At 48.7% G+C, this 15,487-nt stretch overlaps 1 protein-coding gene across 2 annotated transcripts in view; it reads right to left on the bottom strand.

Annotated features, from left to right (window-relative positions):
* Nucleotides 1-303: 303 nt before the first annotated feature.
* The window catches only part of SH2D3C (SH2 domain containing 3C), a 363,972-nt gene continuing 348,788 nt past the window's right edge, over nucleotides 304-15,487 (bottom strand). For both annotated transcript variants that reach the window (XM_085614137.1, XM_085614136.1), the window contains one exon: nucleotides 304-1,827. In XM_085614137.1, the coding sequence (XP_085470263.1) occupies nucleotides 1,652-1,827 (176 nt within the window). In that variant the 3' untranslated portion in view covers nucleotides 304-1,651. The remainder of the gene's footprint in view (nucleotides 1,828-15,487) is intronic.

The raw sequence follows: 15,487 nt of genomic DNA on the forward strand, positions 1-15,487 counted from the left end.
CAATCACTGGCTGCAGAAAGAGGCACACTCACTGGCTGCAGAAAGAACCACACTCACTGGCTGCAGAAAGAGTCACACTCACTGGCTGCAGAAAGAGCCACACTCACTGGCTGCAGAAAGAGCCAAACTCACTGGCTGCAGAAAGAGCGACACTCACTGGCTGCAGTGCAGAAAGAGCCACACTCACTGGCTGCAGAAAGAGTGACACTCACTGGCTGCAGAAAGAGCCACACTCACTGGCTGCAGAAAGAGTCACACTCACTGGCTGCACACTCACTGGCTGCAGAAAGAGCCACACCCACTGGCTGCAGAAAGAGTCACACTTACTGGCTGCAGAAAGAGCCACACTCACTGGCTGCCAAGAGTCACACTCACTGGCTGCAGAAAGAGTCACACTCACTGGCTGCAGAAAGAGCCACACTCACTGGCTGCAGAAAGAGCCAAACTCACTGGCTGCAGAAAGAGCCACACTCACTGGCTGCAGTGCAGAAAGAGCCACACTCACTGGCTGCAGAAAGAGTCACACTCACTGGCTGCAGAAAGAGCCACACTCACTGGCTGCAGAAAGAGTCACACTCACTGGCTGCACACTCACTGGCTGCAGAAAGAGCCACACTCACTGGCTGCAGAAAGAGTCACACTTACTGGCTGCAGAAAGAGCCACACTCACTGGCTGCCAAGAGTCACACTCACTGGCTGCAGAAAGAGTCACACTCACTGGCTGCAGAAAGAGTCACACTCACTGGCTGCCAAGAGCCACACTCACTGGCTGCAGAAAGAGCCACACTCACTGGCTGCAGAAAGCTGCAGGGGATGGGATGAAGTCAGTTCCGGTGACAGGAGCTCATCCTGGCTGCATCCCTATCTTGAGAGCCTTGCCGCGGGCCTTTTAAAGACATTCAGCACCTGCTCTCAGACTTCCGTGACTGGACACAACCCCTGCTGCCGAACCCCCCCCCCCACACACACACACACAGTCGCTGGCAGTCCTCCCATCTACCTTCTGTTTTCAGGGACCTTGGCTGTGTCGGGGCACCTTCCTCACTACTCATCCTCAACCTTGGCCCAGTGGACCATTCTAGCCTGTGAGTGATCCTTCATCACTTGCCTTCCTCACCCTCAAACGTGGTTACTTGGCATTTCAAGTGCTCCTTATGCAACTATTCTCCATGCTCTCTGTTCCTTCATTGGTCGATTGGCACCACGGGTGGCCCTTGCGCACTTGTTTAATCTTCTCTGTAACTACTTCGGGCCATTGGTGCAGCAGGTAATCGTTGCTAACATAATCGCGTCCTGCTGGGTGAATGGCACTGGATTGGTTACTTCCGCCACCCTCTTCATCACCTGGGGGACTCTAGCGCTTTGATTATTCCATAGGTGCTAAGTTTATCAGGGCACCTGCACCCCTCTTCATCCTCATCCTCTGGATGACCCTAGTAGAGGAGTCTTGCTCCTTGGAGGTGCAGTTCCGTTGCAAGATATTTCCCTTCTTCTCCATCCTACTCTCCCACCTAATATATTTCTCAGGTCCATTATGTGCTGTCCTCTCACAGATGCTCTGCGTTCTTCTCAACCCGTGCACCCTTATATGGGATTTATCTCCGTTATATGCTGTTCTGTTGAAGGTGCTTGCTTTAACACCTCTCGTGTGTTACAGTTCACTGAAGCGAACAGCAGGCTCCAGTTTGTGCGATAGCGCTGTGAGGACCTTGTCGAACTTCTCGTAGCGTTCAGCCTGGCTGCTTTCGGCTCCCCGGCTGCCCCAAAGTAGGCGCATCTGGAACTCGGTGCTGAAAATCTCCATGAGCTCAGCCTTCGGCTGGAAACCTGCAAAAGAAAGAACAGAGGAATAAAATGGCAGCTCAGTAGGAATACAAGCAGGGCCAGAGGAGATGCAAGCATAGAAAAGCAGGCACAGAAGACAATCAGACCCAAAAGTGACAGATGGACAGACACAGAACTGAGAGGCAGCACACACGGCACAGCGGGCAAGCACAAGAGAAACGAGAACATTGAAGTAAAAAAGGATAAGTTACTCACCTGTAACCTTTGTTTTGCAGCTTATTCTCCTATCTCGATTTCCACGCTTCACACATTTCTGTCTGGGGATAGTCTTGGTGGGAGACGAGAGAGGCCAAGAGCCTCATCGAGATATAGCTGGCGACAGGACCCACCCTGTTTCTGGAGGAACTGATAATCGGGAGAATCCATTCATGGAATGTACTCCACCATCCTATCCTTGTCTTACCCAAGTCATGTTAACCCACCTTGACATGTACTCCACCATCCTATCCTTGTCTTACCCAAGTCATGTTAAACCGCCTTGACATGTACTCCACCATCCTATCCTTGTCTTACCCAAGTCATGTTAACCCGCCTTGACATGTACTCCACCATCCTATCCTTGTCTTACCCAAGTCATGTTAACCCGCCTTGACATGTACTCCACCATCCTATCCTTGTCTTACCCAAGTCATGTTAAACCGCCTTGACATGTACTCCACCATCCTATCCTTGTCTTACCCAAGTCATGTTAACCCGCCTTGACATGTACTCCACCATCCTATCCTTGTCTTACCCAAGTCATGTTAACCCGCCTTGACATGTACTCCACCCTCCTATCCTTGTTAACCCACCTTGACTTTTTTCAACCCAGTTATTGGGCTGGCGATGTGGACCATACGGAATCAAAGCTTGGCCCACTTAAGAAATGATCAAAGTTTAAAAAAGAACAGAACCCCTCCTCTCCCTGACTTGACGAGGATGGTGTCATTGCTGGATACCCTTGCAATGACAAACCTATCACAAGGCTCACAGTCCAGGCATCCATGCTGGCAGAAGGGATATGCATGGTGCCAGGCTAGCTTCTAGACTAAGCATGGCATGGACACAGCCATTATGAGGCTCTAAGAAGCTGTGCTTGTGGGGTGGATGGACATGGAATGAATGACTGGTCTACTGGAGCAGCCCACAGCCTTTGATTGGTTTAGCCATGTGTATTTACTTCCCAGGATGCCATTGATGACAAGATTATGGAACGATCTTAGAATGCGGGAGCGCTTTCCTCGTCATCCAGAGACAACTGGCTGAGCCATGCGGTTGGCAGAAATATTCCTAGGTCGCTGCTTGTTGGGATCCGCAAGCGGTGCCATTGCCCTTTGCTCTCCGCAGTATTTATTATAAAAACAACAGGGGTTTCTGTTAAATTGTAATAACAACCGATGATATAATTCAAAACAATGTTTTTAATATCCAAACTGATACATGGGTTGTCGAGGGGGGTGAGCCAAACGTGACCTGAAAAGGTGCTCAGGGAAAACAGTGATATATGTGAATCAAAGATTAATATCACAATTCAACAGAAACACAGCCCTTTAATCACACAAAGAGTAATGCAGAGATCGGTCTGTGTATAATGTCGACAACGCTCTGATCCTTTTAAGATAACAAGGCCATCGTCAGGGTGAGCATCTTATATATACCTCAGTTTTTACATGTAAGGGTGAAGGAAGCGGAGTGTGATCAGGATAAGGTAAGCGCTTTCAGTCTGGAGTGCAGTAGAATTGAAGTCTGGTAGGTCCGTTCAAGCAGAACTCTATATAGGTGCCTATGAAATATGGGGGCCGGAGCAGCCTGAGGGCTCTGGGGGCCAGAGCAGCCTGAGGGCTCTGGAGGCCGGAGCAGCCTGAGGGCTCTGGGGGCCGGAGCAGCCTGAGGGCTCTGGGGGCCGGAGCAACCTGAGGGCTCTGGGCGCCGGAGGAGCCTGAGGGCTCTGGGGGCCGGAGCAGCCTGAGGGCTATGGGGGCCGGAGCAGCCTGAGGGCTCTGGGGGCCGGAGCAGCCTGAGGGCTCTGGGGGCCGGAGCAGCCTGAGGGCTCTGGGGGCTGGGGCAGCCTGAGGGCTCTGGGGGCCGGAGCAGCCTGAGGGATCTGGGAATGCGATGCTGTGACCTGGAGATCCGGAAGCCCAGGATTTATACTCATCCAGTCCTCCCGGCGATTAAAAATCAAGGTCATGGCCCTCAGGGCCAGGTCAATGACACTCAGTTATTTGCGGGCGATAAAGGGCAGTCTCAGAATCTGACAGCCTGGCTCTTACACGTATGATCATGGATAATATAAAGCATTCTACATCTCCAGAAGCCTAAATATGAGGCCTTCAAAGTAGGTGCTAACTGCACCACCAAAAAACAAATTGGAAATGAGATTTGACAGTAGATGGGTGTGAACCCAAGTGAACATTGAGTTTCACCTTTACTCTGGACAAATGACCCGCCCTTCGATCCTTTGTCAATCAGCTGTCAGGAAGTGGCTTTCTTAGCAGCTGGAGGCCAAGAAGGAGTCTCCTGCTGGTTTCGACTGATATTTGAAGTAATAATCAACATTCATTATTGTGACACACTTTGTTGTGGATACCGACGAGCCTGTCCCCTAAACATCAAAAGGTATTCTGTGTGGTCCTAAGACTCAATCAATCGATCAGGATTTATAAAGCACGGCTAATCACCCGAGAGGGCATCCAGGCGTTGGTTAGAGGAAGTTTGTTTCTGTTGGAAGCCAGAGTGGCTGTCTGAGCAGGACAAGATGAACTTTAAGGGACTGAAGCTGCCCGCAGATGCAGGGCTGGCGAAGCACATATACCTCATATAGTCGTCAGGGGGTGGGCTCCGGCTGAGCAAATGAGGTCTTGGAAGGGCAAGTTATCAAAGCTCACATAGCAAAGTGTTTGAAATACTGATGGCCAGCACCCGGAACAAGCTGTGCCTTCCTCGAAGTGAGTCACAGGTCTCCATTCTGGAAAAGCATGGACTATCCTCCTTCACTTTATCGAAACTGCAGCTTGACGCTGACGTCCATCTTGGATTGGTTTACATAATGGGTGAATGCTCAGATAGTGGTTCTGGTTTTCTGCATAGGGATCGTTCAGCTTTACCACAGTTGATTTGTTCATCATTTTGGTATTTTTAAGTTTGGCCTTTGGCTGTCTTGCCAACCCATGCAATCAGAAAATACATGCATACATTCATACAGGGGCTTTGTACAAGTTCTCTTCATCCATTGGTTTGTTCAATTGTCAATCACATTTTGCTTCTATGCGCCCCAGCATACAGCATGGGACAGTGGGTCCGCGCACTGCAGCAAGTTCACTCTCTTGCACTGTGAGTGACAGCATCTTGTCTGATGATGATTGCATCCGCTTACCAAGAACTGCACTTCAGTGCCAGGCCTGGAGGGCTTTGCTTTGTTTTACTCTCCATTCTTTCAAATTGCACCAGTTTGCCAGAGCCAGATTTATTTGCTTTACCAGTGCTTGATTTAATATCGGTGACACACATCGCAAATCAAATCATTACCTTGTGTCCCAAGACACAAAGGCTCATCTGAGCTAAATCTTCTAGAATAAATAAATAAAAATACTGACATGTGAGACAAGTAGCACCAAGTAGCTGAACACAACATTAATAAAAGTTATTTGCAAGACCAGGTTACCACGAAGCTTTCTACTATGACAAGAGTTCCACAGTCACGTGCACATCTCCGGTCTGCCCTCTATTTACACCTGCTTCGAAGGCAGCGCCCTGAGGTACCGAGGTAAATGCATCCATAAGGTGGAGACCGGCGACAGAAGATGGACGCCAGGACAGTCGTCAGAGCGTCTTAAACACAACTCCTCATCACTGGCAATCAGCGAGCACCTCACAGACCTGGGCTAAGGATGAAAGCCCCTAAGTTCCAGAAACAAACTTGCAACCCCATTTTGGATACAATAAAGCCTTTGATTTTCCTCCAACCCCAAACAGAAAGCACTAACATGGTCCAATTTCATTATTTTTTTTACAATATATTCATATAATCTTATATTGCTCCTATTAATAAACATGGAGGAATTTCTTCTTGGTAAAGATGAAAACGGAGGAAAGACTGTTTTGGCAAAGATCACACTATGGATGTCCAGGGAGGGTGACGCGGGTGTCTTTTGACAGGGCTTACTAACTGGATAAGTTAATAAGGACCCCTGAAAGATCTCCCAGAGCTTATGCCCTCTGTGGCCCCCTTCACAAGTCCGTCTGGCACAGCAGAAGTCTTACCGTGCTGACTGGCCCCTATAACCGTGCATCCATGCCATAAGAATAGAGTTGTTGACCTTCGACGGTGAATTACATAAATAGAGGCTTCACAGAGATCTCAGTGATACCGGCTTGTAGCATCGAAGCCCTGAAGAGGCCTTCGCGATGCAAGCTTCTGCAGTTGGAGACGGTGCCGATCACAGCCTCATTTTTGTTTTTACCTCCATTTTATGGTTTTTAATGGTGCTTGTTGTGAGACAATGGCTTTTTGCAGGGTTCGCCCCTACTTTTTGCTCCCACTTTTCAACTATTAGGTACTGGTGTGATGACTCTGTAGTTCACTTGACCCCAATGACCAGGCCTCAGTACACGTGCTCTGACCTTAAATGAAATTGCTATTTACCTAGTATGCATCTGTTCATGGCATATAGAGCTGTAGAGTCATATGCTATTCATAGATCGACATCTAGTGTTGGGTCCGAATGTTTGCACTTTGTTTTTCTCGAAGAAGTCTTTCCAGTCACAACGTAGGTGACTCCTCCTTTTGGTAAAAGTGCGCATGGGATCGACTCCATTGTTAGATTGCTTTCCGCGCAGAGGGTGATAATAGAGTTAGTAGGAGTAATAAAAGGAGATGTCCATGAATGCGTGTATCTAAGTAAGATGTTACTGCAACAGGTATAGGTACCCGGGGAGGCAGGTGGGCCCATATGACTCTACACCTCTATATGTCAAGAACAGATGCATACTGGGTATGGAAAATGCTTCTTACCAGTATGCATCTGTTCTTGGCATGTAGAGCTGCAGAGAATCATACTACCGCATAGATCGCCATCTGGTGTTGGGCTCGGATGCTTGCACCTTGTTGTTGTCCTGGAAGAAGTCTTTTGTAGTCACGAGATAGGTGACTCCTCCCTTGGACGATAGTGCGCATGGGCATCGACACCATCCTCAGATTGTTTTTCGCCATGAAGGGAAATGATGGAGTCAGTAAGAAATAGAAGAGATGTCCATGTGAATGTATCTAATTAAGATAATACTGGAACAGACACAGGCCCCAGGGAGGCGGGTGGGCGTATGAATCTCTGCAGCTCTACATGCCAAGAACCGATGCATACTCGTAAGTAGCATTTTCCGTTCGAGGCATATGAGCTGCAGAATTCATACTACTACATAGACTGTACAGCAGTGTCTCCCCTAGCGGTGGTCACCTGTATCTGTTGCAGTGGATTGAAAAAGTGTCTTAAGAACAGCTTGGCCTACAGAAGCTTGTTGCTTTGCCTGCACGTCAACACAATAGTGTTCGGTGAAGGTGTGTGTTGCAGACCATGTTGCTGCCTTACAGATGTCACCTAAGGGAATGTTGCCTAAGAATGCCATGGAACCCCCTAGTTTGCGTGTTGAGTGCACTCTAGGAGGAATTGTTAATGTGCGTTTAGCCTTTTGGTAGTATATCTGAATGCATTTGACTATCCACAGTGCAATCCCAGCTTTGGAGATGGGGTTTCCTTTATGAGGTGGTGCGAAAGCTACGAATAATTGTTTTGTCTTTCTAAAAGGCTTAGTCCTGTCAATATAGTAAAGTAGAGCTCTAATGACGTCAAGTGTGTGAAGAGCTTTCTCTGCTACAGAGTCCGGGTTTTGGAAAAATACTGGTAACTCTATAGATTGGTTAAGATGAAATGCAGAGATTACTTTGGGAAGGAATTTTGGGTTTGTTCTAAGAACCACCTTGTTACGATGTATTTGTAAGAGTGGTTCTTTTATGGTTAAAGCCTGGATCTCACTTACTCTCCTGAGAGAGGTAATCGCGACAAGGAAAGCTACTTTCCATGTGAGGAACTGAAGTTCACATTTGAGTAGAGGTTCAAATGGGGGACCCATGAGCCTGGTAAGGACAATGTTTAGATTCCACACCAGAGAGGGTGACAGTCTGGGAGGAATTATTCTTTTAAGGCCTTCCATAAAGGCTTTGATTGCAGGTACTCTGAACAGTGACAGGTGTTGTCTGTTTTGTAAGTAGGCGGCAAGAGCTGCTAGATGTAATTTTATGGAGGAATATGCCAGATTACATCTTTGTAAATACAGCAAATGATGTTCTGGATTGATGCATCCAGTGGATCGGATTTGTTATTATTGCAGTAAATAACAAATCTTTTCCATTTGGCTGCGTAACGGGCTCTAGTAGTAGGTCTTCTGGCTTCTTTTATAATGTTCATACAGCCCGGTGGAAGGTTAAGGTACCTGTAACCGAACTCTAGGACTTCAGGAGCCAGATCGCCAGATTCAGCTGACCTGGATCGGGGTGTCTTATCTCTCCATGGTTCTGTGTTAGTAGCTTCGGGGAGAGACGCAGTTTTTGGTGTGGGACCACCGAGAGTTCGAGAAGTGTGGTGAACCATGGTTGGCGTGTCCATGTGGGAGCCACTAGGATCATCTTGAGAGACTATTGCCATAGTTTGCGAATTACTAGGGGAATGAGCGGAGAGGCGGAAAAGCGTACGCAAATCTGCCTGACCAGTTCATCCATATCGCATTGCCCTTGGACGACGGGTGTGGAAACCTGGCGGCGAAGGTTGGGCATTTTGCGTTTTCCTGTGTGGCGAACAGATCTATGTCTGGGTGGCCCCACATTTGGAGAAAGGGTTGAAGAACCTGTGGATGAAGTTCCCATTCGTGAATCTGCTGTGTCTGACGACTGAGTAGATCTGAAATCTGATTGTGTACTTCTGGAAGATGTTCTTCTAGGAGATATATGTTTTGCGGAATGGCCCATCTCCATATGTTTTGCGCTAGTTCAGAAAGCTGCAAAGGGTGTGTTCCTCCTTGTTTCTGTATGTAATACAATGCTGTCATGTTGTCTGTCCGGACTAGGACAGTTTTGTTGAGGAGATGTGGTTGGAATGATTTTAGCACTAGAAATATTGCTAGTAATTCTAGGTGATTGATGTGGAGCACTTTTTGTTGAGTGGTCCACCTGCTCTGGACTGTATGGTTTAGGAGATGGGCTCCCCAGCCGGTGAGGGATGCATACAATGTTAGTACTATCTGTGGAACTGGCTCTAGGAACGGCCGCCCTTTGGAAAGGTTTTGTGTGTTCCACCACTGCAGAGAGCGATGTGTGCGGCTGTCCACCATCACCAGATCTGTAAGTTGACCTTGAGCCTGGTTCCACTGACGTGCTAAGCTCTCATGTAAGGGGCGCATCTGAAGTCTTGCATGAGGAGCAATGAAAATGCAAGAGGTCATCATCCCTATTGTCTCCTTTTGCCTAGGTGGAGTTTTTGACCCTGAAGGTTTAGTTTGTTTTTTGGGATCCGAAGGCTTCGATTGAGTTTGTTTCGGTGCCGAAGAGTCCACTACCTTGGCTTTTGGTGCCAAAGATTCTGGTGTGGACGGGACCTTGGGATTTATGCTTCGGTGCCGACAATGGTTTTTCGGCACCATGTTGTGGCTGGCTCGATCCCGAGCTGCCTGAAGTCTTTGGATGCTTCGGAGCCGGGCCCGGAGGCGGGGCTTCTGAAGTTTTGTCTCGGTGCCGAACCAGACTCGAAGGTGAAGGTGTTACCGGAGCCTTTTGTTTTTTCGGGGCAGGGGAGTCGACGTCAGTACTCACGCTACGTTGACCTGGAGTAATCATCTGGTCTTCTGATCCCGATTCCTCGGCTTTCGAGATGTTGGGTTGTTCGTCTCCTGTATCTGGATCATCGGAGCCTGCTTCGAAGATGTTCTCCGGCGCCGGAATGGTTGACCTGGACATTTCGTGTTGTCGAGCCCGGCGATCACGTATAGTCTTCTTGGACCTGAAAGAGTCACAGGCCTGTCAGTGTCGAATCTCGTGTTCTGGCAAGAGACAAAGGTTGCAGACCTCGTGGAGATTTGTGTGTGGGAATTTAGCCCCACACTTGCATTTTTTGAATGGAGTCCTTTCCATATACTGGATGATGGCGCCGATCGGCCCAACGGCCCAAGTTGAGGACCGGACTAGAAATTGTCTTTGAGACTGGATATGCATTGAGAGAGATTCGCAATCGAAACAATACCGTTGAGCGGTGAGAGTTTTTGCGCGTCGAGGGGGAATCGAACGACATCGACCTGGAGTACAGCAAGTTGCATCCGAACCCGATGGCGGAAAAAAACAATCTGAGGATGGAGTCGATGCTTATGCGCACTATCACCCAAGGGAGGAGTCACCTATCTCGTGACTACAAAAGACTTCTTCCAAGACAACAACAAGGTGCAAGCATCCAAGCCCAACACCAGATGGCCATCTATTCAGTAATATGAATTCTGCAGCTCATATGCCTCGAACATAGAATTTTCCGTTCGAGGCACATGAGCTGTAGGTCATATGCTGTGCATAGACTACATAGCAGTTAACTCACAAAGCGGTGGCTAACCTGTATCTGTTGCAGTGGTCTGAAATAGTGAACGTAAAACTGCCTGGCTTACTCTAGCTTGTTGTATTGCTAAGACATCTACACAATGGTGTTTTGTGAATGTGTGAGGTGTAGACTATGTTGCAACTTTGCATATGTCATCTATGGGTGTATTTCCTAAGAATGCCATAGAAGCCCCCAGTTTGTTTGTAGAGTGTGCTCTAGGGAGAGCTGTTACCGTTTGTTTAGCTTTTGCATAGCATATTTGAATGTACTTGACTATCCACCTTGCAATACCTGATTTTGAAATGGGATTGCCTTTGTGTGGTGGAGTAAAAGCGACAAAAAGTTGGTTAGTGTTACGGAACGGTTTTGTCTTTTCTGCGTAATAAAGCACTGCTCTCGTCACATCTAATGTGTGTAGGGCACATTCTGCTACTGAATCTGGTTGAGGGAAGCACAGGTGTAACTCAACAGATTGATTGATATGAAAAGCAGAAATGACTTTAGGAAGGAATTTAGGATTAGTACGAAGAACCACTTTATTTTGGTGCATTTGTTAAAAGGGTTCTTTTATAGTTAACGCCTGAAGCTCACCCACTCTTCTGAGTGACGTAATAGCCACCAGGAAAGCAGCTTTCCATGTGAGAAATTGCAGTTCACATTGGTGGAATGGCTCAAAGGGTGGACCCATTAGTCTGGTGAGGACAGTGTTGAGATTCCACACTGGAGCAGGTGGACGTCTCAGGGGAGTAACTCTTTTGAGTCCTTCCATTAACGCTTTAATGACAGGTACTCCAAAGAGAGATATATTTTGTCTACTTTGCAGGTATGCAGCTACTGCAGCTAGATGTAAACCTATGGACGTGTATGCTAAATTGGAATGTTGTAGATGTTACAAATAGCATATAATGTTTTGGACAGAAGCATCAAAGGGTTGAGGTGGTTGTTATTACAGTATATCACAAAGCGCTTCCACTTTGCTGCATAGCAGGCTCTTGTGGTAGGATGCCTAGCCTCTTTGATAATATTCATGCAGTCTGGCGGTAGATTAAGACAGCCAAACTCTAGGACTTCAAGTGCCAGATCACCAGATTGAGTTGACTGGGTCTCGGTGTCTTATGTCTTCATAGCTCTGTGTGAGGAGATTGGGTCTAAGACGTTGTTTTTGGTGAGGAACTACTGAGAGTTTCAATAGGGTTGTGAACCAAGGTTGACGTGCCCATGTGGGAGCAACTAGGATTAGTGTCATTGACTGTTGTTTGAGTTTCCGAACCACTAATGGAATGAGTAGGAGAGGCGGAAAAGCGTAGGCAAATATCCCTGACCAGTTCATCCATAGTGCATTGCCTTTGGACAATGGGTGTGGATACCTGGAGGCGAAGTTTGGGCATTTTGCGTTTAGGTGCGCGGCGAACATGTCTATGTCTGGAATGCCCTATATTTGAAAGAATGGGAGGAGAACTTGAGGGTGCAGTTCCCATTTGTGAATTTGCTGTGTCTGGCGACTTAGCAGATCTGCCATTTGATTGTCTACTCCTGGGGGGTGTTCTGCTAGGAGATATATTTTATGATGAATGGCCCACCTCCAGATGTCCTGGGCTAGGTGGGGCAGTTGGAGGGAGTGTTTACCCCCTGTTTTTGTATGTAATACATAGCTGTCATGTTGTCGGTACAAACCAGGACAGCTTGCCCGCCAGATGGGTTTGAAAAGCTTTGAGGGCTAGAAATATGGCCATGAGCTCTAAATGGTTGATGTGGAGCAACATTTGCTGGTGACTCCACAGGCCTTGTATTGTGTTGCTGTAGATGAGCTCCCCAGCCAGTTATAGACGCGGCCGCTGTCAGAAATGTTTGTAGAGCTGGGTCTATGAAGAGCCGTCCTTTTGACAGATTTTGTGTCTTCCACCACTGCAGAGAGCGATGAGTATGGCGGCTTACCAACACTAGATCGGTTAATAGACCGTGGGACTGGTTCCACTGACTGGCTAAGCATTCCTGAAGTGAACGCATGAGGAGCCTGGCACACAGGACGATCATGATGCAAGATGCCATCATCCCCAGCAGGTGCATGTACCCCGAGCTGGAAGAGATTGATTGGGTTGAAACTGAAGAACTCCATTCACTTGCTAAGCATTCCTGTAGGGGACGCATGTGAAGCCTGGCATGGGGAACGATCATGATGCAAGATGTCATCATTTCCAGTAGTTGCATATACACTCGAGCTGGAAGCGAGTGATTGGATTGAAACTGGAGAACTAGCGCCTGAATGTTGCGAATTCTGGCTGCGTTGGGAAACGCCAGAGCCTTTTGAGTATCTAAAGTGGCTCCTAGGTAGTTCTGAATATTGGCTGGCTGAAGATGTGACTTTGGCATTTTGACTGTGAATCCTAGTCGATGTAGTAACTTGATGGTTATGGAAGTGTATTTGAGAAACCGTTGGTACGTGCTGGCTTTGATGTGCCAGTTGTCTAAGTACGGGAAGACATTGATGCTTTGTCTTCTCAGATGAGCAGCTACTACCGCAAGCCACTTTGTGAAGACTCTGGGGGCAGTGGTGACCCCGAATGGGAGTACCTTGAATTGGTAATGTTGACCTGCTACCACAAACCTGAGAAATTTACGATGAGCTGGGTGGATTGGAATATGAAAGTAGGCATCCTTTAAGTCTAGAGTGGACAGAATGTTGCCCTTATACAAAAGAGGTACTACCTGTTGAAGTGTTACCATGTGAAAATTGTCTGACTGTATGTAAAAATTGAGTTCTCTAAGGTCTAAGATTGGTCTGAGAGACACGTCATTTTTTAGGTCTCGCCTGACCCAGCTCATGCGCTGGTCTGGCGAGACATTTTGTGAGGGCTCCAAAAAGTGCTACCAGGCCAGCCTAGAGCTACAGTGCATGTGCGCGGGCGCGCACGTCGCGCTTTACCGCGACTACTTTCACTTTCGCGGCCGCACGGCCGCTTTGATGTTCTCCTTGAGACTTCAATAGATTGCAGCAGTTAAAACAAGCATTGGCATAGCCAATAGGTCTCGCTTTTGGGACCTTATAAGTGTTTAGTTATGCAACTGTTGCATGGTTAAACACTTATAAGGTCCCAAAGGTGAGACCTATTGGCTATGCCAATGCTTGTTGTAATTAGGAAGTAAAAGGAGTACACGCCCGACCCTTGGTGTTGTAGCAGTACGGGCTCTAAAGCTCCTTTTAGTAGTAGGGACTGTACCTCTTGTTTGAAGAGGTGTAGATGATCCGGTGAAAGTTTGTGTGACTTTGGGGGAATGTTTTGAGGAGTGTTGATGAACTCCAGGAAGTTACCAGAACGGATAATTTGCAGGACCCACTTGTCTGTTGTTATTGACTGCCACTTTGGTAGGAAATGTGACAGTCTTTTCCCGACAGGTGTTAAGTGGTAGGGGGGAAGGAGAGGTGAGTCACTGTTTTGTATTGGAGGGGAAGGTACGTGTGTTTGAACCTCTACCTCTCCCCTTACCGCTATTTCCTCTGTAACTCCCTCGGAAGTAGTTCTTAGAGCCAGAGGGTTGGTTATTACCTTTGTAGGTTGAGGTATTTTCTGAGGAAGAATTCTTGGACCCCGCTCTGTAGAAAGAGCGTGTTGGACTTGGCCCTTCTGGCAGGTTCACCCCTGAACTTTTTGCTTTTACTGGTGACCTGGTGGTAGTGATTTTTGGTTTCTGCGCACTTTCCCTGTGTCCCAGAGTAAAGTGCGTGCGCACTCTGAGTGCATGTGGTGAGATAGGCCTGCCCTCCCATAGGAATGCATTGGGAATGTATGTGTCCCAGGTAGTTCCTGATGCGTGGGGTGTGCAGGCTCGAGTTTGGTATGTGCGGACTCGTGTGATCGAATGCTGCGCGACGATGTATAATGCGTGATTATGTCATGTGCGGAAGTGCCACTTCTAGGAGTTGGCATATTAGTGTAAAGTGTGTCTGGCGTGTGATTGGCTGGAGCTGGCTGGTGAGCCTGGCTCCAGGAGTCTGGGTGGGTCTGCCCCAGTGGTGAGTGTGAGATTAGCATGCTGATGGCTGGGGAGGAGTGCACCTTGGACCTGAATAGGGCAGGGCTTTCCCCACACAATGCTGGCTCCGCCCCCTGTGGTGCGACTGATGACCCTAGCCCTGCCAGTGAATAGAGTGAGGGGCTGAGCACATCAAGGGTGCTCCCCAACCAGCTGCGACTGGTTTTTCCCCTCACCCTGAACCCAGAACAAAGGGAAAAGGTGTATACAAATGGGGCTGCGTCCCCACAGAGTTGTTCTCTTTCAGGATCCTATCTGAGGGGGGCTGCTGCTGCTGGAGGCCAGGAGGAACCGCCACTTAGGACTGCCTTCCTGCCTGGAGGGCCCAGTGAGCTGGCCCCTGGCCCAGCCTTGCCCCCTGCCTACCTTCCTGAATACAGAAGGAAACCTTGCTGAACTTTGTTGTTATTCTCCTCTAAGCCCTGGGAAGCGCTATATCCTGGCGTGCTGCTGAGGAGCACCTTCGTGGGGGCCAGCAGCGCTGAGCTGCAATAATTAGCAAGGGAACCCCGGCGTGGGATTACCCGCTTTTCTGCCGTGGTTTAAAACGGGTGCCCACCCTGTGTGCTGCCGGTGTCACGGGAGCCTACCCCGTATTTGGGTGCTTGTTGGCGGGTGCCCACCCCGCTTATTTAATTATTCCTACGGCGGGTGCCCACCCCGCCGTATATTGCATATACCGAGGGAGCCTACCCCTCTTATTGTCGTAGTATCGAATCACCGCCGCGGCCGGGCTTTCAGGAAGTCAGGCAGGCCGGGGGCGGGCTTCCGGGACAACCAGAGCCGGAAGTAGGAGGGCGGGAGCCTACCCCGCCTCCCACCGGAGACTCGCGGCTGGAATCTAAACCCCGGAGCAGGCAGGATCCTACCCTGCGCCCCGGGGCCCTCAGGAGAAGCACGGCGTCCTCCACCCAGGCGGAAGCCCACCCCGCACTGGGACGTGCTGCCTGCATGCACTGAGCCCATAGGCTCCGCATCCAAGCCTCGTGGAGCACCGAGACGAC

This window comes from Triturus cristatus, chromosome 1_2, assembly GCF_964204655.1.
Source record: "Triturus cristatus chromosome 1_2, aTriCri1.1, whole genome shotgun sequence".
NCBI lineage: Eukaryota > Metazoa > Chordata > Amphibia > Caudata > Salamandridae > Triturus > Triturus cristatus.